The 24,799-nt window shown below is 39.7% G+C and overlaps 1 protein-coding gene across 1 annotated transcript in view; it reads right to left on the bottom strand.

The window, feature by feature from the left end:
• Window positions 1-24,799, bottom strand: part of LOC137187806 (voltage-dependent R-type calcium channel subunit alpha-1E) — a 103,498-nt gene that overhangs the window by 56,449 nt on the left and 22,250 nt on the right. Inside the window, exons 3-5 of the mRNA XM_067596990.1 lie at window positions 13,697-13,963; window positions 6,983-7,088; window positions 6,701-6,840 (exon numbers count right to left, since the gene is read on the bottom strand). Coding sequence (XP_067453091.1) covers window positions 6,701-6,840; window positions 6,983-7,088; window positions 13,697-13,963 — 513 coding nt within the window. The remainder of the gene's footprint in view (window positions 1-6,700; window positions 6,841-6,982; window positions 7,089-13,696; window positions 13,964-24,799) is intronic.

Here is a 24,799-nt window from a genome sequence, read left to right as displayed (position 1 = left end):
GCTTGTTAAAAAGTGAGAGAAAAGTGTTGCCAGCGCTCAGCCTGTTCCTTTTTTTAGCACACACACAGACACATAAAGAGCAGGTATATATATAAGCACATTCCTCCATCAGACTCCTACATCTGTGGACGCAATGTCATGAATGCGACAAATCTATCCTGATTTATAGTCTAATTGTGGAGACATTGACCAGGAAAGCAGCAGGACTGCAGGCAGTGACAGCCTGACCTGGGGTGGGGTCCTCAGTCACCACAGTAACAGCTCATGGGGACATATCCACTCCTGCTGTGTCTGAACTCATCAATCGATCAGACAACAGATGGAAAATAAGATTGGAGAGGACAGGTCTGTGTGTATGTGTGTGTGTGTGTGTGTGTGTGTGTGTGTGTATGTGTGTGTGTGTGTGTGTGTGTGACAGTATGAAATAGTCAGTTTTAACAGGTGTATGACTGCCAAACAGACAGAAGGTGTTGCTTGGCTAAAAGACATGCAGTAGTGGCACATTTGGTTCATACACACGACTGCACGCACACATACACACACATACACACACATACACACAGCTGACATGTTGTGATTTCAGCTTTCAGTAAGTCAGGTACATTGTGGCTGAAACAGACACTGTGACAATATGTTCACAACCTGACAACTTCTCTGAGATAATATCACGCAAAGCTCAACCTGGAAGAACTTAGCTAGAGGAAACGAAAAGAAAAGGAAGGGAAAGAGGAAAAATAATGGACAAGACAGGGGAAGAGATGGATATAAAATGGAGAAAATCTAAATTAAAATGTAAACACATAGACTAAGAGACTCTGAATATTCTTGTATTTATCTTGCTGGCTCATATTAAGTGTGGTGTGATCGATGTGAAGCTCTCATGTTGGTTTTCCCTCTTAGTTTGCAGTGGTAAAAGAGTACAAATAAGCAACAATCAACAAATATGTTTTTCACACAGCAAAGGAAACACTGTTTGTCTCTGTTAATTAACACGTTGGGCTGAAACGTCTGACACAACCAGACATGACAAGACGGTCACCAAAATTCATATTAAAATATCCACAACTTGAAAAAAACATGATTGGTGCTCATGATTGATACCAAGAGATGAAAATAAATGCTTATTACTATTTGAAAAGTGATAGAGGATCAAAATCATTTGTGAACTAAACAAACTTTTGCAGTTTCACTGAGTGGATCAATATGTGATTTGCTATTCAATAAAGATTTGGCATTCGAGGCGTCCTCGAAGTGTAATGGTTTATTTAATTCGATTTTTTTTGGAGGGCATCTTTTATTCCTTTATTAGATAGTGACAGTAGAGAGACGACAGGAAATGAGGGGAGAGAGAGGTGGAGAACGACTTGCATCAAAGGTCCACCTTGGGAATTGAACCGCAGACATTGCAGTTATGCATCTTAACCAGAAGGCTGCTTGGGCAAACCGTAATCTAGCTGACTGCTTGTAATCACAATGTCCTCAGTTTGAGTCCAGCTGGGGACCTTTGCTGCATGTCATCTCCCATCTCTCCAACTCTCTCCCCCTCATTTCCTCTCTGCTCCATACCGCATACCAACTAATAAAACACTTTTTTTAAAGTGGATTTTGCAATGAAAATATTTTCTAAAGGTCTGCAAGTTTAACATTTAAAATGAACAATTACATTTCCATCTTTAGGGCTATTTTGCAATAAAAGAGCACCGAAGGAGAAGATAACTAGATCTGAAATGTTCACCTGCTTTGAGGCATCTAAAATCTTGCAGGTAACTAATATATCTTATACAATTTCATATATTTCTAAACTATGTATAAACCTGAAAAAATAATGTCTTTAACTTTAGCTGACGCCATGACAGGAGATACAGTATCTTATGTATTTGTTAGATCAAATTCCTCCCATGTCATCTGTTCTTCACACCATCCTTTTGTCCTCTCTGGTTCTCTCAGCTTTTCCAATTACAAACTTTTCTAAAGGACACCTCAAATATGCTCTCTCCTCTCCTCTCCTCTCCTCTCCACGAAGCCATGAAGAAAACGTCCAGCTTCCTCATCTTTCTTTCTCATTAGCTCCCTCTGAGTCTAACTCCATCCCTCCCATCCCCCCCTGAGTGTCTTGCACATAGTGGTGACACAAACCCTTGGTGGGCGTCGCCCTCTGCCAACTGTTGCCAGTCTAATGGAGGGCTTGCCAGCGAACGAGACTGCCAAGGTGCCAATTAGCACGTACGATTACGCATGGAGGCAACCTCCTCATTTTCTCCAGCTCTTTCTCTTCTCTCTTCACTCTCATTGTCCTCTCTCCTCTCTATTTTTTACTTTCTTTCCTCATGTTTTCCTGATTATCACCTCCTCTCCTCTGACTCTCCCTCACAGCTTGCCGTTTTAGCAGGAGTAGCCGGCTGGGGAAGCATGTGTGATCAGACTGAAGCCTGAGAAAACTCACAGCCCTTCCATTCCAATTTGAATCACACAGTTCTCAACTACAACGATAACAACCTTTAAGGAAACAGCAAGTGCCATCTGTTTTTTCGTACCTCCCTCCCACTCACTCTCTCTCTCTCTCTGTAATACAGGCCATCTTGAAACTCCAAGGCGGTTTGCTGAGGTAATCATGGCCTCCAGTGTTGACACTGTTAGCAAATGCTTCCATAATTACACGTTTACACATAATGTTGAGTGAATCAGGGGTATCCACTGAGGAAAGGTTTGTGTGCTTTGTAGTCTGAGCTCACAGTCATGTTTTTTGCCTCCACTGGCAAAATTTTCTACAATACCTCCTCCATGGCTCAGAGTGTAATATAAACCTTCAATCAAAGTTAGCTCAGTAAAATCATGTGAGTTGAATCAACACCTCTCTGGCACGACGTCAACAAAATTATATGCTTCACAAAAGATTGGATTTACTGCAGGGCTATTTAACTGGGATCAATTAGGATGTAATAAAGTGGTAATTGAGTGCAGTTGAAAATTTCTTGGTTTCTTGCTGCACACCAATCTTAAAGGAACAAGTTGCACTTGTGTGTGTAACCAGAAGCCTTTAGTGCCCGTCGCCACTGTGTAAGACCATAAATTACTCTCAAAGTGTTTATTTCCAATTTTATCACATCAGTGTAAAGTTTACATGGGCTTTTGAGCACTTCATCTTCCGGGCTTCATAAAGAATTCAAAACATCTTATGTAATTTCAAGAAATTATACCACAAGTTTTAATCAACTGCCTTACAAATTGTGTGGGTCTCAGACTCTGAATAAGACGCAGATACTAATCAAGTAGATCGTACCAGTGCTTGGCTGCACCTGAAGTTGTTTGATGTCTGATTCATATTCTTCACACATATTTGCACTTTATTTGCTTCATGTTTTCCACATTGTAATTTTAACATTGTTACTTTCTGTCTACTCTGTATATACAATATCTGTTGCATGTCTGTGTTGTTCTGGAAGAGGGATCCCTCCTCTGCTGCTCTTTCTGAGGTTTCTCCTTTTTTCCCTTTAAAGGTTTTTTTTTGAGGGGAGTTTTTCTGTTTCCTTTTATCCTAATCAAGGTCTCAGGATAGAGGGAGTCATATGATGTACAGATTGTAAAGCCTTTTGAGGCAAATGTGTGATTTTAACTTGCTCCATTAAGCAATTTTGTCATCCTCTTGTACAGTAGCTGCCACTTTAGTTCAATTGTTCCTTTCTCATTCTCATACGCTCCTCTTGGTAACGCTACACACAACCACAGTGTTTCTTAGTTTAACGAGTAATGAAATTCTAATTCTAATCCATAATTCTGCTAATCCAATATGAATAATAATGAATAATAGAAGAATCCCAACAGAAAAAAAAGAAAAAGAAGAAATGAAATATTTCAATTTTTGCATGCGTATTGTCATGAATTACTTACACAGTCTGTGACCCCTCCAGTCTGCAGAGGCCTCCTAATTACTAACTGACTGACAGCACTGGTGACTCATCTAATATTATCACCATATCTCATAATCTTCATTCACTGTCTAGTAAGGTTGCAAACCTCGAGTGACAGCCTATACTACAGGTGAGTGAGTATGTGTGTGTGTGTGTGTGTGTGTGCTAGGATGAATGATGTTTGAGAGAAAGAGGGAGAGCGAGAGCGAGACAGAGCGAGAACATTTTCATTAATTTATCTTTGCTGTGGCCAGAATGATAATTTAGAGAGGGATATATCTACAGCTCACTTCATCATGCAGAATATTAATAAAATGAGACCTGGGAGGCTATTTCATCCAGATCGTGCATGTATCCCTATAAGTCACTATTGGTGGCTCAAGTTCAACCCACAGGACATGAAGGAAAAATAAATGCTTTGCTGTTTACTCTTTTGAAAAATACCTTCATCTTGCTGCCAAATAATGATTCAGGAAATTACAGAGACATTTTTGAGCAAGGTTTGTGTTTGTATATGCCATTTGAAACACGTTTTGGAGAGTATGCAGATACTTTTAAGTCAGCATTATTTATGTTTGAGTCAGATCACTTTAGCCTCAGCACACAATGACCTCTGCACCAGAAGAAACCGACACATCAATAAGTATTGCCTGATCTATAAACAGCGTGCACTGAAAGGTAAAGTCTGATTACAGCATCTGTCACCCTTGGGAGAACTGTGGCAGTCTTTGGCCTCTTCCTCTCAGCCCCCATTCAGGCAGGTGAGATTAGAACAATCCATTAACAAGTGTCTGTCTCACCGTGTTTTAATTAAGCCTCTAATTTTGGCCATATAGTAACTCACTGAGGGGTTGAGTATCCTCAAGCATTGTCACATGATCAACAAGCTAGAGATGCTGGGAACTCTGACCATATTATTTCTCTACCAACATTCATAACATCCCTCTCTCCTCTGACCTTGCATCCTTCCTCTCTCCAACAGTGAGTGGAGTATCGTTAAGAACCAAGCCGAGCTCGGCTCATCAATAATGGAACAGCCAGAATCATGTAGAATTCTCTAAGAACCCTGTCTGCCACCCTTTGTACTTCTGCGCTGTGAATTGATTAATATTTCATTTGTGTGTGTGTGTGTGTGTGTGTGTGTGTGTGAGAGAGAGAGAGAGAGAGAGAGAGAGAGAGAGAGAGAGAGAGAGAGAGAGAGAGAGAGAGAGAGAGAGAGAGGGGTGTTGAGGTTAATCTGCTGTCTCATGAAGCTCCTCCTATGAAACCATAAACATTTCCTCTCTCCGCTCTGACGGCGAAGCTCCTGCTGTATCTGCTGTAAAATGCCCTTTAATATGACACATTTCCCCCACAGAACAGACTAACTTACAACCCCAACCCCCTTAACTGCCATGTAACTGATGAACTGTGAGTGAGGTGATGGTTTGCAAGCTGTAACAAACGCACAACAGGCCACAGCTGCTTGTGACGTCACTTCAGCTCAGTCATCTGTCTTCAGGTTAATCCAACAATATGTTCAGGTAGTAACTTTGCCCAAAACCAATCTCTATCTGTTACCTACAGTAGTGTCCAAATTCAAAGTGAAACACTTATACTCTATAATAACCTCAGAAATTCAATGGAAAGAGGAATGTAGTGGTCATTTGGACACATATAGCAAGAGTTTTGTTGCACTAGTTTGAGAATATTCAGCAGCTTGGATTTTCTGATTAAAGATCCCCTCCAGACATGTTTTAAGATTTATACAAAATACTCGACTTTGAATAATAATTTGTGTCTAATATGTTTTTTCCACAAAAAAATATCTCGTTAAAATTCTTAATACGCCATCTACTCCTTCTCCCTCATTAAAAATTTAAAATCTATGAATATGCAATTTTTTTTTTAATTTTAAAAGTTTAATTGTTGCACACAAGATGTCTCCTACTTCACTGAAAAACCAATTTCTCAGTATATGTGTACTGGAAGTTTCAAGTTTTCACATCAAACTTGTGTAAATTGAATACTTGACCACGATTGGCCCCAAACTAGATGCAATGCCACAAATCATGAATCAGATTTTAAATGAGCACTTCAGCAGATGAATGTGAAAACAGCTTTTTAATCTCAAACTCTGCAACAAGATGCAAAACACATTTTTGAGTGGGGGACTTTAATGAATAAAAAAGAGGCAGAACATAATGGTGAGGTGTCTAGACAGACGAGGTATCCTAACATGGCTGACCATTTATTTCACTGAAAGCTGCTCATCAAGCACATATACAGTACATCAAATGACCAAGTATAACAGATATTCTCTTCATAGTTTTACCACAGTTTCTTTTACAATCTGCATTTGGCTAAAAGTCTTTCTGGGTTTCTGAGCTGTACCTCTGTGCTCTGATGGTGAAGGCCGAGGTGAAAAGTCACCAAAACTCTGTCCATTAAACAACATCCTTGTGTGACTTTTGTTTACAGGCCCTGGCTCACTTATAATTTAGCAATGCAAATTAATAAATGAAGGTACAAATGTCCAGTGTGTAGGCTTTAACACTCAGCAAAAACCAAGAAACAACATGGATTCAAACTGTTTGTCAAACTTGAGCAACTAAACGTGTTTGAGATAACCGCGAGCTGTGAATCCAAACCTCCAAAAACATGAAAGCAGTGGGTATTTTGAATGTACTGAATCTCACAGAATAACCATCCCTTTCAATTGACAACTAATCCTTTTTCAAGGCTCTGCATCCAAATACTGAGCAACACACACACACACACACACACACACACACACACACAGTTCAACTCACCCACTGAGGACTACAATGAAGTCCATGACGTTCCAGCCGTTTCTGAGGTAGGAGCCTTTATGAAATACAAAGCCCAGGGCGATGATCTTTATCCCCGCCTCGAAACAGAACATCCCTATGAAGTAGGGCTCTGTCTTCTCCTGTTAGTGCAAAGCAACAGAGCAGTCAGATAATCACACTGGTTAGATCTGTAGGTTCCATCAAACACAGTTCAGATGTTTTCAGCGGCTTGACAGAAGATTGAGAAGTGTGTGCATATGTTTCCATGTGTGAGTATCTCACCAGCCTCTTAGACATGGGTGTTTTGTCCTCTCCGGGCAGGTGCTGCTCCAGAGCCAAGACGATACAGTTGGCGATGATAGTGGCGAGGATCATGTACTCAAACGGAGTGGAAGGTTGATGTTAAGGAACTTTTGACTGACCAAATGTTAACTGTCTGTTAATATATGTCAATTTAAGAGATGCATGACTTATGGATTGAGCAAATAGATTCACACCAAATAGAAACAGGGAAACCTCTAAAAAGGTTTATAGCTCACAGTAAAACACAAATGCATTGCCGTCTATTCATCAGAGCATAACAGTCATTCAGGAAATATGTTAAGTATAATAAATGGCACTAAAAGTCATATTATATATCGATACAGAGCATAAATTCTATGCTCTCTGAAAGAGAGCACTAATTAACATTCAGATACAGGATTTAAAAAAATGTTTTAGTTAATTACAGTAAATCACGTCTGCACTGCAATTACAATGTCATATAAATAGACATTAACATTGATTGCTCTGTATGAAACAAAATTAACCTGGCATTCTATAAGCCCTGGAGCTGCGGACACAACCAGACACAGGCTGAACCTTATCTGAGGTCAGCTGCAACAGACAGGGACACACACACACACACACACCTCTGCCTGCGCACACACACACACACAGAAACATGAGGCAACAGAAGGCTTATCAAGGAGAGATGAGTGGGTGGGCCTGAGACGTGATCCAATAAACAGGGTCACTCTTACTACAAGCCTCACAGCCTGTGCTATGGGACCTGCACTGGTTGTCGGTTCAACTCCTGCCGCTCTGAGGTTGAGCTACAGCCAGCAATGTGCTCTTTATCTAATGCTCTGCGTGGGCAGTCCCCTTTCTCCTGGTTCTGTACAGAAGAGGTAGGAAGGAAGGGAGCTTAAATCTGCAGAGAGGAGACAGGGAGAGAGCGGAAGAAAGGAGGTAGCAGAGAGAGAGAGAGATAAGAGGAAAGAACGAACCATGCAGGAGAAAGTGATTCGGGGGAAGAAGGGTGATCAGTGGAGGAGAAGATGATGGTTATATAGAGAGTCAGAAAGAAACAGGTAGGTGAGGAGGAGGCAATGAGACCAAATAAGATTGACACAGGACGGATCGATGTTGCGCTGGCAGCTAGCTGCACCCAGCAGGGTTACTCAGGGACATGTGAGCGATGAGAAGCTAAATAAACAGAGCAAATACAATCTTACTCCCACCAGCCCGCAGGGATTCTAACTTAAACCTGGGCTGTGCCACAGATTGACTCAGTGCTTGCAAGTTAATCACTCTCTCTCTCTTACTCAGAGAGATTTTTGGAAAAACAAAACCATAGTAGCTATCATCAGCAACCGGGAGAAGACGAGCAGGAAAACAAATTTCTAAATGTGTTTTAATGACATAATATCTGTCTCAGCATGAGGGTTTGTTCTCAAGTTTGTTTTTGTGTTTTTAAGAGCTGAAGAGCGTCTGATTCATTCCCCTAAAATAACTATTGTTACTTTAGCCTCACTGAGAGCTCTCAGCAGCAGTCAGCCGCCACACCCTACATTCCCTCAAACACACACACACAACAAACAGGAGGAGCGGAGAGAGGAGATGGAGGGACAGACAGAGAGGGAAAGAGAGAGAGGTACGAAGTGGGGGGGGGGGAGAAAATGAAGATGGAAAGAAAGAGGAGAGAGGTATCCACGGCAACGGGTTTCTCCTCTAGCCAAAAGTCAATGCTATGAGACAGTTACTGGGCAGCTGAACTATCTCTGTGGTTACATGTGCGCACAAACATGCACACACATTGGGGTTACAGCTTGATGCTGTACACCAGGCTTTTAACCACTACATGACACATCTTGAAGAGCAATAACAGATTAGTATCAGTCGAATAAATTACTTTATCATAATGTCAAGGGTATCACTGAGAAAATGGGCAACAGTTTATTGTAAGTGTAATCATTTCTAAATAGGGAAAAAGGAATACATTCATATAGTTGGTAATGAAAATAAAGAAGTGTGTTGAACAGCCTCCAAAAACACTGATGACATTCCCATCTCGAAGATTTTAAGAAGTGCTCCTCCAAAATTGCACAATTGTCTAGAAATCTCACACCCAGTTCGCCATAAGTTACAAACTCCAAAAGTGAAACTCTTTTCCCTTCCTCAGCGCTGTTCTGGATGTCAGCTGGTGTGTGACGTGGATCACGGATCGTCTACCAGCTTTAGCAGCGAGGCGTCTCGTGAGCAGTCCTGTGAGTCACAGTGACGCTGGCGCTCTGCCTTGATTCCTCAAACATGCGTGTAAAAATAGACATGGAGACGGAGTGTGATGCCCTGTGCATCTGTGAATACGCTCGAGCCCAGATTGGATCCAAGCCGCCCCTGTGATTATTATTACATAGAGGTGAAAATCATAAATGAATCACGGGCATCTGAGCCTGGCTTATTGGAAACCTGTGAAGCTGAGAGCAGCTTTATATATACAAACATAGAGCAAAGCCTGGGGTACAATCTCCATTTGGAGTAAAATTAACTCTATTTAACATTAGGGAATGAAATACTGACACATTACAACTTAAATCTCTATCAAAAATTTAGACTGTGCTGTTATCAAAATGTTAAATTGTGCTGTTATTTAACAACTTCATGGATTAAACAGATTGCTGCATCAAATATATGACATACTCCAATCCGTCTGCAATTCCTCATCACCTCCACGCGTCAGTGGCCTGCTTCTGAGGATCAATTGTGAGGATAAATGTGGCCATAGTTCAGTCAGCCCTGTTTATACACAGCAGCCCTTGAAGTAAACTGTGTCAACTCAGAGTCAAAGCCACTCTTATCTGCACTTCTAGGTCAGGAAATATAGAGGTGGGTAGATATACAGCTCTAAAGCTAATGGCCTTGAGGTAACCAGAGCAGGAAGGTGAGCATGCCTCATGCCTGATGTTTTGCAGATTGGTTAGATGAACTTGTGCATTGCAGTGTACACTGGTCTCATATTCTTCAGCTACATTCATTCTAAAATGTTCACTAAAGAAGTAAAAAAGCAAGCAATAAGCGGAAAAACTGTTTTTGTAATTGGAAATAAATGAGAGTAAGACCGTAAGTACATTGGGGACACTAGGGTCATTTCCTTGGTAATTTTTCCATTTTCATTTTTCATGCAAGGATGCAATTTAGTTAGAGAGGAATGAATGGGCTTTCTCAAGTTTAAGCCTACTCTAGAGGCATATGCACAGCATTTACAACATAAATTGCTCCCTTAATTAAATAACCAAATGGAAGGCCCACCTCACCCTCACCAGTCTTCACTTCTGTGTTTTTCAAAGCCTCTGAGAGAGCTCTATTTGTCCAAAACAGAGCTTAAAAAAGAGCACTGACATAAAGCCTAATCTGACTACAAATCGAACCACCTCATACCTAAAAACTAACATTTTGATTACTAGCAGGCATATTGTACTCACCCACGGTTAATTCCATGTGCAATGATGAAACAAACTTTATTAAATCCAACAATCAATTATTTAAAGGTGTACCTTCTCAATGGGACACTTCCCGCTGCAGGGGATCCCAGTGGGGATCAGACAGGAAGAGCAGCTGCCACTCCTCACCAGGCCTACTATACTAAACCCGTGCCGTATGCTTCATTAGCTCTGCCTCTTCCCCGCCAGGCTTCCTTCAGCCTCCATCGAATGTGACCTCAGGCAGGTCACCTGACAGTCAGAGTCTCACATACATGTACACACGCACACACTATACCACTCCTTACTCCCGTGAGCTTGCACACAGGCACAAGAGAGAGCATGCATTCAAACAAATATCAAAATCCATCGCAATATGCTCGCAATAAGCCAACACATAGCACTCTGGCTCCAGTGTTACCTGCTCAGCTGCAGAAGGCTCTGGATAATTCCTGAATTGATCATCCGCTGTTAATTGAGCACTCAGAGAAAAAAAGAGCCTCTTACGGTGGGGTGACAGCGGCAAGTTGTGCTCCAAACACAAGGCTGACCTTTACGAGATGTCCTGCAGAGATTGTGTGTGCGCATGTGTGTCTGCTCATGTACTTCCATCTTTGTGAGGACCAATGTGAGTTTTAGACCATGAGCGCAGGGATGTTTGCAGGAAGTGACTATGTTTTGGGTGGCTCTTGCTTCTTCAAAGGTCTGTATATGGTTTAAGACTTTTAAGCTTCAGAATAGAATTAGGTTTAGATTAAGTTTAAGCATTGCTGAAACATCTCTGGCAACCTCAAGATGACAACATGACTCCGGGAAGTCACTGCTCCCGATCAAGAAATAGTCCAGGATAACACCACAACTTGTCATTTTTACACTTTGGTTATTGTGCGGATTAAACAAACAAGATATAACATGTCAATTAGCCGGCTTTAGAGGTGCTGGTAGGTGGATTTTATTACCTTCAGACAGATCCAGGCTAGCCATTTCCCCCTGCTTCCTGTATTTGTGCTAAGCTAAGCTAACAGTCCCCTGGCTCTAACATCATATTTAACAGATATGAGAGCAGTATCGATCTTCTCATCTAACTCTGCAAAAAAAAAGTGAATAAGTGCATTTCCAAACTATTCCTTTAAGGACAGTTTGCTGATAATACTTCTGTACTTTTATTTATGTATAACTTTGCATGCAGGGTACACTGTGATATTACTGACATTTCTACTCCTCACGAGTATGGAAGTACAAATCTGTGTGTGCCAATGTGTTTATATGCTTATATATGTCTTTATATGTACATCATGTGGTCTTATTTGTGCTTACTTGTGTATTTCTGTGTAAATCTTTACACCCTGCATATGATTCACATATAGCGGATTGAGCCTCTCATCACAGGCAGCCACACAGGATATTGACCAGAGCACAAGCACCACTCAGTTCAGCATCACGCCCTTCAAAACCATATTAGCAAATAATATAATACAGTATGACTTGGTGAGTAATGACTTGTTGTAATAGCATATGACACAGCAATCAGACATCATTACATATAATTCCTGTTAATGTCTGTTAATCAGATACAGTAGAGCTCATTAGATGTAATGGGACACTCCCTCCTCAACAGAGCATTAACCTGGAGGTTAGCCAGTCTGTCTGCTTGCTAGTCTGGCTGCAAAATGTTGTGTGTGCTGTAGTGACCAGAAGGATCAACATTTTGCTTTAAAGCCATATTCTCGCTGCTAGAGTATAACATATGCCTGTAGGTGCAGTTGTAGTATCATTGTTGGTCGCATGACGCAGCCAATGGGGGGGCTGACATATCTGTAATACGATAACCAACATACACACGTCAACCGTTTTTCTACAGCTGTTGACTGAAATTCATCCCGTTTCTATTTTTAATCACCTCAATGAACGGGCAAGCCCAGAGGAAACAACAATAGACGGCGATCAACAATAGAAGCGTTCTATTTGCTGGCGGGGGGGGGGGGGGGGGGGGGGGGGGGGTTTGTTGTTTTTTTAAATATCAGCAGTAGGCCAGTCAGTCAGTCAGGAAGCTGCTGAATGGAGCAGAACAATAGCAGTGAAGAGGCCACACCTGGCCCGGACACCTGGTGAGCTGCACAGTGGCAGCACAAACACGCTAGTAATGGACATTTGCGTGTGGTCGCCCTCCTCAGCAACAGGCAGAGGAAATAATACACTCTCTCCCTTTGCCGTAATAATAAAAGGAGTCGTTAGGTTTGAGCAAGCAGCATAATAATCATTAGTGTAACAGCACAAGTGGAAATTAATAATAATGTTATATAAGCTTCCAATAATGCCACTCTCTAATTTAATGTCAGTAGTAAGTAAGATATATTTTATTTGGGAGTTTATATGAGTGAGAAGGTCAGCTTGTTGTGGTGGTTGAATTTGATATATAGTGTACATAACTCATCAGGTGGGACAGTGGGTTTGGTTCCAATAGCAGGTCTTCAGAGCCTTTTGTTGACAGAAAGATTTACATCCATGAACGGAGAAACTCTTGTGTGTTTCTGTAATCCACTTTCCACTGACGCATGCCTCCTCCCCTTCTAGTTTTTGTTTGGATTAAGCTATCATCATAATCTGAGTCAAATTTACACTGATGTATAATGTCATCCACTTTTGGGCTTTTGTTTTATAAAATAGTGCTGACGGTATACTAAAAAAAGTCTGATTCAGAGTTTGTGTTATCACATCCTACTCTACTGTCTCAATTACTAATTTCCTGTTGCACAGCAATCTAGTGTATTAGATTCTATTCAATTAATCAATCGGTTAATGAACCAGAAAAAGTAATTTATCGCTAAAACAATTTTCAATTTTCAGACTGAACTCAGAACTCAGTGTGTGTGTGTGTGTGTGTGTGTGTGTGTGTGTGTGTGTGTGTGTGTGTGTGTATTCGTGCTGTCCATGGTGCTGAATTTTCTCATATAGTCTATAACAGAGAAAATTAGGCCAAACCACTAAAAGTAACTTGTAACTTGCCTCTTTAAGGACTTTAGTTTCTCAAAAATTGCACTTGTGGAAACATGTGGGATTTCTACTCAAGTTAGGGGGCATAAAAGGATTATGAAAAAATATTTTTTTTCCTCTGTTTGTTTGTTGACCAACAGGAACATTTACCCACCTTTGCAATCTACTCCTACACGACTCCTTGCACGTCTTGTGTGAGTGTTTGTATATTTTATATCACACTTCGCTCGCTTCATTATCACCATGAAGCAGAAAAGGATATGGCCACTCAATGATTTTCTTGGCGTACTTCCTGACCACGTTGTCCTCGCCGAAGATGAAGAGGGACCTGTTGACGGTGAAGCAGTTCTCCCTGACCGGGATAGGGTTGTACAAGGCCATGGTGCGGGCACGCTGCGCTTTGGTCTGCTTGAAGGCTGGGGAGATGCCACCTGTGGACACGGCCGCGCCATCGCGGTTCCTGTTGCGCTCGGACCCTCCATCTCCTGAGCTCAAAAAGCCCGGAACGTCGTCTCCAAATCGGGCCATTCTGTCAAAAGCAAACCACACGGGAGGGAAGACAGGGTGAGACAGGAGAGTAGAAGGAGGTTATAGTCTCCTCGAAAGCAGGGCGCGGTGCTGCGCTCGGTGTGACAGCAGCAGAGTGACGAGATCCTGATCACCTTTAGTCCATCATCAGTTTTAGTCGCAAAAACACCGCTTTCACTTTAAAAGTATTCAGTTCAAAACATTTACAGATTTTTGTCCAGTGTGTCGCGTCTTAGGTCCAGTAAACAGCAACCCCCCCCGTTTCAAGTGCGCTCTGCGTAAAAAGGACATATATCCAAAAAGTAACTCATATTTGCTTCATGTCACAATCCGTAATCTTAAATGAAGCTGTAAAAATAGATTTCGACGATGCATTTTGCAGCGTTTTATCCATCCAATCACTAAAAGCTTAGAGAAAAACTGCAACAGGTCACGTCTTCAGCCATCCTCATCAGTCCCTTGAGCGAAAAGAAGAAGAGCAGGTTAATCCATGGATTTTTAAATAAACCAGAAACAGTCCACTGACTAATTCAGAGCACATCACTCCTGTCTCCTCTCTTCTCTGCTGACCACCTACCACAAGAGCATTATCCTACTGCATGCGTGAGAGCACGACCGGGAAAAAAAAAACTTTGTCATTTTCCACCTTTTCCCCCGAAACAATGCGCAACACGAACGCAACAAGCTGTCAACTAGAGGACGTGTCACAAAAGAAAAATGACCTCCTGAATCCTATGCAGTGGGATAGTGAAGGAAGCGTCTTCCTTTTCCCGCACTATATGAGCAGGAGAGGAGACAGCAGTGTCTCCTAATGCGACAGGATCAACACACCTCTTCTAACCTCTGTCTAACCTCTTCCTCCCCGCGCAGTTTACCATGCGCAAATAAAACGTGCGTTAACAGCGAATAAAGACCAAGAAAAACACTCATGAATTGATAAAGTTAAAATGCAATAAAAACAAACAATAGATGCTATTGCCTGTATAGTGACGTGATTATGTAACCAATTATATTTAACATTAGCCTGTAAATCTGTTATTCCAAATATGCACTGACTTTACAGGTTTTCTTGAAAGACTTGTAAGAAAAAAACAAAACAACAGCAACAATTCAAGATTGCCTGTAGGACCACTCCAGCTTTTTATGTGACTGGTCAACTACCATTTGAAGAGGGGCCACGCTTTGACTTGTGCGGTTCACCTTGCACGGTCACGCCTCAGGGCGAGCGAGCTGAATGCTGGTCACGCATCAGATCTGAAGGAGAGTATAAACACTTGTTGTGAAATACCCAGCGCCAGCAAGACACTCAGGAGGACAGCAGCACGCATCTTTGCCTTAATTACAGGGTTCAAAACCTACTATTGCAAGGCATGATAGTGAGGGGGAGTCGTGCTGCTGTGTGCTGGCTGGAAGTGATCATATACTCTCATGAGGATCAGGGAATTTCACAATGAAAAGGGGGGAAATAGGAGGGAAAGGACACATTAAAGTTGGTATGGAGGTTGGAGTTGCACATGTAAGATATGAGAAACACGACTATAGAGCAAGCAGTGAACCAGGAGCTTTAAAGGATAATTATTATATATTTTAGGTATTTTTCTAATTGTCAAATAGCCAAACCAACACTGAATTGTCACGTTACTATACATACATACATGTTCTTGCACCTATTTGTCAGTGCATAAACAGTCATGCATCTACATACACACAGTCTGTGTTATCTGTTCTGTTGTTTTTATCCTAAATCTGTTGCAGCAATATGTTTGTTTGGCTGTTTTAACAAAACAAAAGCACAAAACCACCCACTGGGCTGCAAATTAGCTTCAGCTAACATCTGCAGCGTTGCTTCACCCTGTGTAACAATATTTATCTGTACTGTGCCTGTTGAAGAAACTAACAAACAAGTAAATAATCAATGAGCTACAACTTTGCACATATTCCTTCATTATAATGAACATGAACATTGTAGTTTGTTTGTAGTTTGTTTGTAGTCGATCCCATATACACCATCCTGCAGCTGTAAATATTCACTAGCGCCCCAAATGTGTATTAATGCGCAGCTGAAAATAGTCCCCCCAATAATGCTCTATTTACTCCTCTTCTACCAAACATTACTCAGACAGGAGTAAATAGAGCATTTGTTGGGGACTCTTTCAGCGTGGGTTAATCCTCATTAGTGACCGAATGTGTACTAATCCGCGGCTGAAAATAGTCCCCAACTAATGTTCTATTTACTCCTGTTTGAGTAACTTTTGGTGAAAACTACAATGCCCACCTCTTATAGGAAATGAACGCACCTCTTTAAAAATTTAAACTATTATTTGTGACCTTTTTTTAAAAAGATTTATGACTTCAGTAGGAACCAATGTGCTTGAGGCAAAGAGACGCAGCTAGGGTAGGGAATGTTGGAAAGTATCAAGAGACGAACAAACACATTGCTGGTTTTGATATTTGATATTTGATATTTGATATATGAGATTTGTTGATAATAAAAACATGTAGAATAATAGCAGTGTTACCCTTGAAATCAGGCAGCGAGGCTCTACTGAAAAGATAGTGTCAACAGACTGAATAAAAGCTCTTATTCTCAAATAATATCAAGCAGTGACAAACCGGAGGAGTCAGTGCAAGTAAAAGTCACCAGCTACCATCATATCTACTGAGAGAGTAAACTGATGGAGATGGAAACAGAAGACAAAGAAAAGAGGAACCACAGGAGAGCGTTAACCACCACACTGACACTGATGGGTATTTAGTGATGGTGGTATGACGAAGGCAGTGATCAATGGTGTGTGGCCTCCAACTCATTAGTGCTCCAACACATTATGGGCATTAAAAATAGAACACATAACAGACAGAAATTAGACATCTTCTCATTATGCACAGTGAGAAGAGATGTACTAGTGTGTCTCAACAGGCTCTTCTAGTTATAACTGTTGAAATAAATGACATTTCTCTTGTTTTTTTGTTATTTCAGTCTAAGCTAAGTGTGATAGAAGGTTACAGCAGTAAGCGAGCGACACCATTACATTGTTTTCTGCCAGGATGAGCGCGTGCAGCAGCTACAGCTTTCTTGGCTGAGAGGTGAGGGGTGAATTATTGTAATTAGGTGTTAGCAACAGGGATGATTAGGGTGGAAGGATGATGGTTCTTTCCCGGAAAAAGGCAGAGAGCTAGCGGTTAGAGAGTCTTTGTTGTAGATGACACTTTGAGTCAATAGTTTTTTTTTTCCTCTAATTGAAAACCCACCTTTTGAATCAAACAAGTTATTTTGTTGAAGAACTGTGACTGAACCCAACTGCAACACGACTGATGTATTTATTGTATTTATTTATGGGCTCAGCCTAACTAACCTCCAGCTCGGTCAAACCTGTAAAGACTATGTTGACACCACTAGCTGTATAGATTTATAGATTCATAATTAAATCTTGACATTTTGTGACATTTTTACTTAAGCTATCAAATTGTCCTTGTAGTTTGATGCAGGCGTTATTACTTTTTATTTAAATTGTGGTGATGTGTGTTAGATTTCAGGATTTTATTGTTAGTTTTGTGTCGAATGCCTCTTTGTCTTTTAACATCTTAGGACCATGTTGGAAACAAACGTGTTTTCACTTTAACATGTTATCCCTTGCATTGCATTTTTGTGTCTGTCATCTATAAATAAATCAAATCATATAATATCATAGCTAGTAGTGTTAGTTTTGAATTTCAGTACACTTTGTAGTTACCGTTTTTGTGGTGTATATAGTATTTAGTACTTTTTATTTTTGTTTTTCAAAATTATTATATATTTTTTGGACATAGTAGAAATTCATATTGTATCTAGTATTAGTTTTTTGAGGTTACTTATGTATACACATCTGTTGTACTTTCTTTTGTCACTGTGACACTTTCCCAGTTAAAATGTGTAAAGTTTATCTTATCCATTCTTTTCTTAAGTAAAATATTGAATACTTTAAGTTAAAAAAGATCCTAACAGAGGTGTGTCTTTAAAGACATTTGAAACACCTATAAGATCCAAAAGAATAAATAAAAAAGAATCTTCTTCTTCTTCTTCTTATTGAGGTGAAGGAAATTCAAATACTTTTTTTTTTTTAGAGATTTATATGAATCCTAAAGGTTTCTGAGGTAAAATCTGAAACTAATATTAGATTTTATGGACAAGGGGTGCACATGATTAGCAGATTACATAGACAAATTGAAATTAAAAAGCAAGTTATATAACATAAATATTGCTGGAGAACTAACATCTAATTTAACATTGTAGACTTGTTGTCACCACCTCTCCTAGCTGTTGAAGACGAGATGTCTAACTTGCAAAAAATTGAGCTGAAGAACGCCGGGTTACCACAGTTACCTGCTGTTTTGACAGCAGGTTGACAGTCTCTGCTCTGATAATAGGACTTAGTGCCACAGGACTGAGGTGTGAACAAAGATTTCAATTCAAAAATAGAACGTGTGAGCGAAGATACCTGGCGGGCTTTTATCTGAAACCTGGTCATTATCATCCTCTCAGCTTAATAGTCTTCTAACTAAATTATCTGCTTTCCTTTGAAACATAAATAGTCCCACATGTGATTTCAACACACACCACACGTGCTTACTGGACAGATGTTTGAATAGTTTCCATCTTCACCAGCCAACATCTTTCCACCATGCTCTAGTGCCTTTAATTTACATGCCTTTCAGTGTGGCTCATCCCACTTTTCTATGTGAACTAAAACTATTTTCATTTTGCTGCAGTGTAGCATTTGCCTTGTTTCTACCCACATAATCTCAGAAATAATGATATCTACAAAAGACACAACCAGGAGAGCCAATGTTTGTTGTAGTCTACATCTTTTCCTTAACAAAACACCCACTGCTATGATGTAACTTACAAAGTTTACCAGTCAGCCAGTTTGGATTTGTTGGGTTTGGTTTAGGGTTATTTTCTTTTATTCGTCTTGCTCTGTCCAACATGGATTCGGAGCAGAGGAATAAGAAGGTGACACATTTATAAAGCAGAAACGCTGTGCAGCTCTGCTAAAAATATCTGATTCAGTCACGTCACGACAACATGAGTTTAACGTCATTATGCTAACTTAGGAAGGATAACAGGATCACACAAACTGTGCAAGACACATAATGAGAGCAGAGTATAAATTAAACTCTACATCAGAAAAAAAACTTGCAGTGTCTGATAAAAGAAAATCTACTCTCACAAATGTAAAGCATCTTAAATATTACACATCTTTAGTTCTTAGGTGACAAAGTTTTTACAGTTTGGCTCAATTCTGAAGGTCACTAATATTAAATGATGGACTATTCACACACACTTCTGGGTATCTATGTAGGCGTTTCTAATTTTTGTTCCTTTGCCGAACACTTAAGTTTGAAATCCAGTGTCATAAATAATCATTGACTAAATGGCAAGTAGTGTAACTGAAGGAGTGTAAGTGCTGGTAGCTAATGCAGTGAGTAACACATATTATTTACACAGCGCTGTGAGAAAGACAGACAGAGCAAGAGAGAGGCGTCAAATAAGGAATCTGTGTGTCTGTCTGAGTTAAACGTGTCAACACTTTTTCATCAGTGTGGCGAACAGACTCGATGGCAGCTATGGGTGGGGCTTTAATTGTGCAGGTATAAAAGAGCAGATCAAAATACAACCAGGCAGTTTGATCATAACACATGAACATCCTTTCAGAGTCTAATAGCTTTAGTGCTTCTTTGTCACTTTCATTTATCTTACTCCATTATCACTCCTAATTTCAGTCTATATTTTACTTGCTTTAGTTTTAAACACGATTTGTCAAAAAAAAAGGATTCTGTGTAGTGAAGTGTAGTGTATTAAAAGCTTATCCATCCACAAGCATGAACAATTGTATCTGAAAATTAAATTGATTTTAACAAATCAGCAGAGAGCTCAAATTAACTTGAAAGTTTTCCACTCGTTCTGGGTTAACATAGCATTAAATTGTTTTCAGACAACAACAACTGTGGTCGACTTCACATTCTGCTGGATTTACAAACTATACTTCATACAGTTTTGTAAGGAACAGTTGTGCATTTCCACCTCTAAGGAGAAGATGAAAATTCAGGAGGTGTATTAAAAGGAAGGCTATAGTGGGAAAGAAAAGCTTGTTTTCTTTGGCAAGCAGAGTGAATGCACCACAATAATTTGGAAGACAGCTGCACTGAAAAGGTTTTTTAAAAAGACTGATAGTAAGATAGCGGCAATAAAAAATGAACATGATATCTCAATGTTTTACAAAACATCTTACCCAACAAAGAAGGCTGCTTGCTTAATGAAGATTGAAGTTACATATTTCAAGTTCAAAGAAAGTTCAATTAACAACTAATGTACTGTGGCGATTGAAACGCTTTTGAAAACACATTATTATATCCCAAGAGTGCATTCACCACCACCACAGTGAGTTAGCATCTCCATGAACATCACGTCCAACTTCAAGTTGAGGATTAATGACCACAGAGCCATAACTCCCTGTCTGCTCTTTGTTTGGTGTTCTAACACAGTCAGATATTTTGTTCACTTGTTATGAGCTACTGCTCTCCCTCTTAGTGCAGGTCTCTGAAGAATACAGGTTTGATTAAATTTTTTCTTCGTTCATACCTTTGTAAATTTGCAGTTGCTCTTCAGAGGCAGAGAATTTGCTACACAAAACCTAGAAGAAAGCACAGTTATCCTTACTTGTATCTCTTTACTACCTAAAATGCATATCCAATTATGGTCGAGGAGAAATTTATTGATTGGATGCATTGAACATGTTAGATCAAACTGCCAGTGTGGTGTTTGTTTGTCTCTAGGAGCAAACCTGTGAACCTGGCAAACATTGGAAAACACTGGCAAATACTGAACTGTTGCACTTCTTGCATTTACACACAAATACGTCATTCCTATCAATTCAATTTTAAGCTGAATTTACGATTTTGCAAAGATGCCATTATATTTGGACTGTAATCAAGTTGCATATTTCAGAGATATGGCTCAAAAAAAGCAATAACCACGGACTGGTGGAAAATGTAGAACTGAATCAGCACAAAAACAGTCTGTTCTTGCAGTCTGTCGACACAGCTGATGTATGCTGCTGAAATGTCTGACACACTAATTAATATGGGTGAAAATATAAGCATATTGGCAAATGCAAAAACAACATACGTTTTAAATCCAGGGACTACTTTCCATTTCCAATAGAAATTAGCATGGTGCACAACTGGAGATGTGGATGAACATATAGTTTGAGCCACTGCATCAACAAATGTATTGAGTTTATTATAAAGTGTGTTTTTTGCATTTTTAAGTTATTATTTTTAACACACATTTATTGCTAAAAATGTATTATTTTGGATATTATTCACCTACAGTCACTGAGTATATTGTCAGTATGTGTCAACTATCAGCATCGTGCCCTTGATTGAGGGATCTACCAGAGACACATGGGGGATTTTGATGTTTGATGTTCTCATTAATGAGCTTGTAAACTGGGCGATGCTCAAATCTCCAAAAAAACATATTAAACCTATAAAGTTCCCCCAGAAATAAACATGCGCTGGGTCAGTGTGCCATTGGCCAGAGCACAGATTTCAATGTGACACAGAAAAGCTCGGGGTAAACAGAGAAGGACAGACAGACGACAAAGCCAGACCTATTGATGTGGCGAGATGAAGGGGCCGCAGGATTAGACTATATTTAGCTTCATTGAGATGGTAATGGTTGGAACATGAGAGGACCTTGTGTGTGTGTGTGTGTGTGTGTGTGTGTGTGTATGTGTGTGTGTCTGGGTGTGTGTGTCTATGTTGTGCTGTACAAAAACCACAATTTGAATTTCTGGGCGTTACATTGGGAAAGACAGTGTTTTATCATAAAAACAGGAATAATTATAAGTGGGTTTGACAGAATCAATAGTCATCTCCATAATAACACAGCATGGAAATAGCAGCACTGTTGGTTTCTTTCCTGGCCTTGATCAATGCCTAAAGGAAATATGATGAAACACATTCACCCTGCGGCACGATATCTCTTCCTGTCTCTCTCACCCTCCTCTGTCTCTCTAGATGTCTTACTCTCTCTCTACCCAACCCAGATTTCTGCTTTCCACTGTTGTCTTCCTCTTACTTGTTTCCTAGCAACTGAACTGACATGCCCCCTATCCTCAGCCCTGTGAATCTGTCACCATAACCCTAGATTTTATGGAATAGCCTATATAAATCACAGTTCCCTATGGGGAGCTGAGTTATGGTTGTTGTCTCCAGACAAACGACTCTGTCTACAAGCATGCTGTTGTTAACCTGGTTTTTCCGCCATATTGCAAGTTTAGAGCGTTCAAAGCAACAAGTTGGGCAGCGAATGGTGCACTGCAGTTACCAACAAAACAAGCATAACACTGACATTTATACAGCTGTCTGGGAGGCACAGTAAATTTAAGCAACTTAATTTAGAAAGATAAAGAGGAGTGTTTTTGAGACATTCGTTGCTGTCTATTCCTCTTTATGGACGGAATCTGTGGTAGGGAATTTATTTACTTCGGAGAAGATTAGCTTTACACTGACCTGATAATTTTGAGAAATTCATTCATTCAGGCTTAAGCAGCATGTAAAAACACTGCAATGCAGTCTTTGGCACCAACACTGCCCATGTAATGATGAACATCCTGGTATTAATACCTAATAACTGAGGGATGGAAAACCTTCTGCAACAGCATTTAGATCATGACAATAAAACTCTCAGAAAAGAGGTCAACTATTGACAGTTTTTAAAAGTCCAATGTGTAATTTCTGATCAGATAAATTAGAAATATATTCACTTATATGACTGAAGTATCAGTAAACGTATATGCTCAAATATAATTGAAGGACTGAAAATAACAGCCTGTTTTACTCATTTTCACTCATTATTACTATAATATATCATTATAAACTGTCATTTAATATGAGAGTGATTTAAAGTGACTTTTTTGTTTGTGCCCTTAAGCATCAGCAGTTCCTGGTGACTAAATAACACATCACACAACTCATCACACCGATGATAAAGAAAACTCTCTGTCTTTAAATGAAATAATCTAAGTTATGAAAGCCATACTTAAACAGTTAATGGAATGATCAATGAAAATCAAAGAACATGACAGGTCTATTAGGGCTGTTTTAATGAATTTTCATTAAATCCCCATCATTGTGCAGGTAGATGACTTTTTGGCTGATATCTGCCATTTAATAAAAGGCCAATTTTAGCTTCATATATCAGTCTTACACTTATTCATGTCTGTACTAACACAACCATGTCACTCTATGAATCCTAACATCAGTCTCATACTTCATCTTCCTAAAACAATATTCTCAGTAGTGAGAAACAGGGAGGGAAATAAGATTGCTGAGTGATTATCGCCATCTAGTGACAAATAGAGGTACTACATTAAATAAAGGCACAGGAATTTCAATTCTTGTGTCCTATTTGGATAATTCCAAAAATGTAAAGTCCAAATTCTGGTCATGTACAGTATCGTATACAGTCCTGGTGTTTGCAAAGTTGAGAACTGTCATCCCACCATTCTCCTGTTCAACATCCAAGTTTTGTTTAAACATGTTTAATACAGACATTCAATCAAAACTGACATTTTTTGTGTCTTCCTTTTCTCGGTTATTTTGAGTTTGTATTCAACAGCGATCGTGAAAAAGAAATGGGATGAGATGAAATGAAATCCTGTGGTATCACTGAATGGTATTGCCTCCCTTAAGAAGGTAGAAAATAAAAACGATACTGTAATATATTATCTTCCAATATCATATGGAGATCAGGTTTTTCATGGTTCTAGAAACATGAAAGCGTTTTATGTTTATTCAGCCACCTTAGGCAATGAAAGCATTTTCCCTGAAAGCACACATGGTCAATATTCATGTAAAGGAACTGAAAGTACCTTGGGAGGTACGAGGAAAATATTGCAAGTTTGTAGTAGAAAAAAACCTTTAGAGTGCTTGTACAAATAAAATAAAACATTAAGGAGGTTTATATTTCACACAGCATGAATAGTCTGGGGTTTAGAGACTTTTCTTAGTCCGAACATTTCAACAACACAGTGTAAAACCAAAAGAAGAAAAAGCATTAAATCGTGATGATGGAAATACATCATAATACAGTGAAAAGGAAGCAGGTGTGGTAATCAAAAAAAGCCATGAATAAGGAATTTCCAACTTGTGCAGCCAAAGAGGGAGCGAGTTCTCAGTGACTGCTCTGTGCTGCAGCCATTTACTTTTTTAAATTAAACCATCCATTAGCTCATAAATCTATCTAGCTCAAAATTAAAGTGAATAAAATAGAGTGTTAATAATCAAACTGGCAGCACGACAGATCAATATGGTCAACAGGCAGCTGTAAATTTATCATGGAGGTGTGCGAGGGGCCTGCTAGTCATAAGCAGATGGCTGCTAGACGGCTGTGTACTTCTGAGGTTTGAGAGAAGAAGGCTAATACACAGTGTGCATGAGTGATGCCTGAACTCCACTAATCCAACGAAAGCTGCAATAAATATAAGGTAACTGAGTGATTTTGTTTATTTTGTCTTGATTTCCTCAGTGAAAGTTTGGATCAGTATTCAGGCTTGGCATTGGAAATGAGCCCCAAAACTAATAAATTAAATCACAAAGCCCCAATCTAGGCATATCAGTTGAACAATTTAATGCGTGTTTGTGACTTTACTCAGATTACTCAGACAGTCCCAGCAGCTGCGGATTGGGTATGCTTGATTTTTCACTCCACATGGCAGTATATCCCTTCATCATTACCTAAAAGTGGCAGCTGCTTGGATCTAGAAAACATACTGTGTAGATAAGCTTGACT

The sequence above is a fragment of the Thunnus thynnus genome, chromosome 8 (genome assembly GCF_963924715.1).
Source record: "Thunnus thynnus chromosome 8, fThuThy2.1, whole genome shotgun sequence".
Taxonomy (NCBI): Eukaryota; Metazoa; Chordata; class Actinopteri; order Scombriformes; family Scombridae; genus Thunnus; species Thunnus thynnus.
Note: the sequence above shows the minus strand (reverse complement) of the source record. Positions and strands in the feature narration are given on the sequence as shown.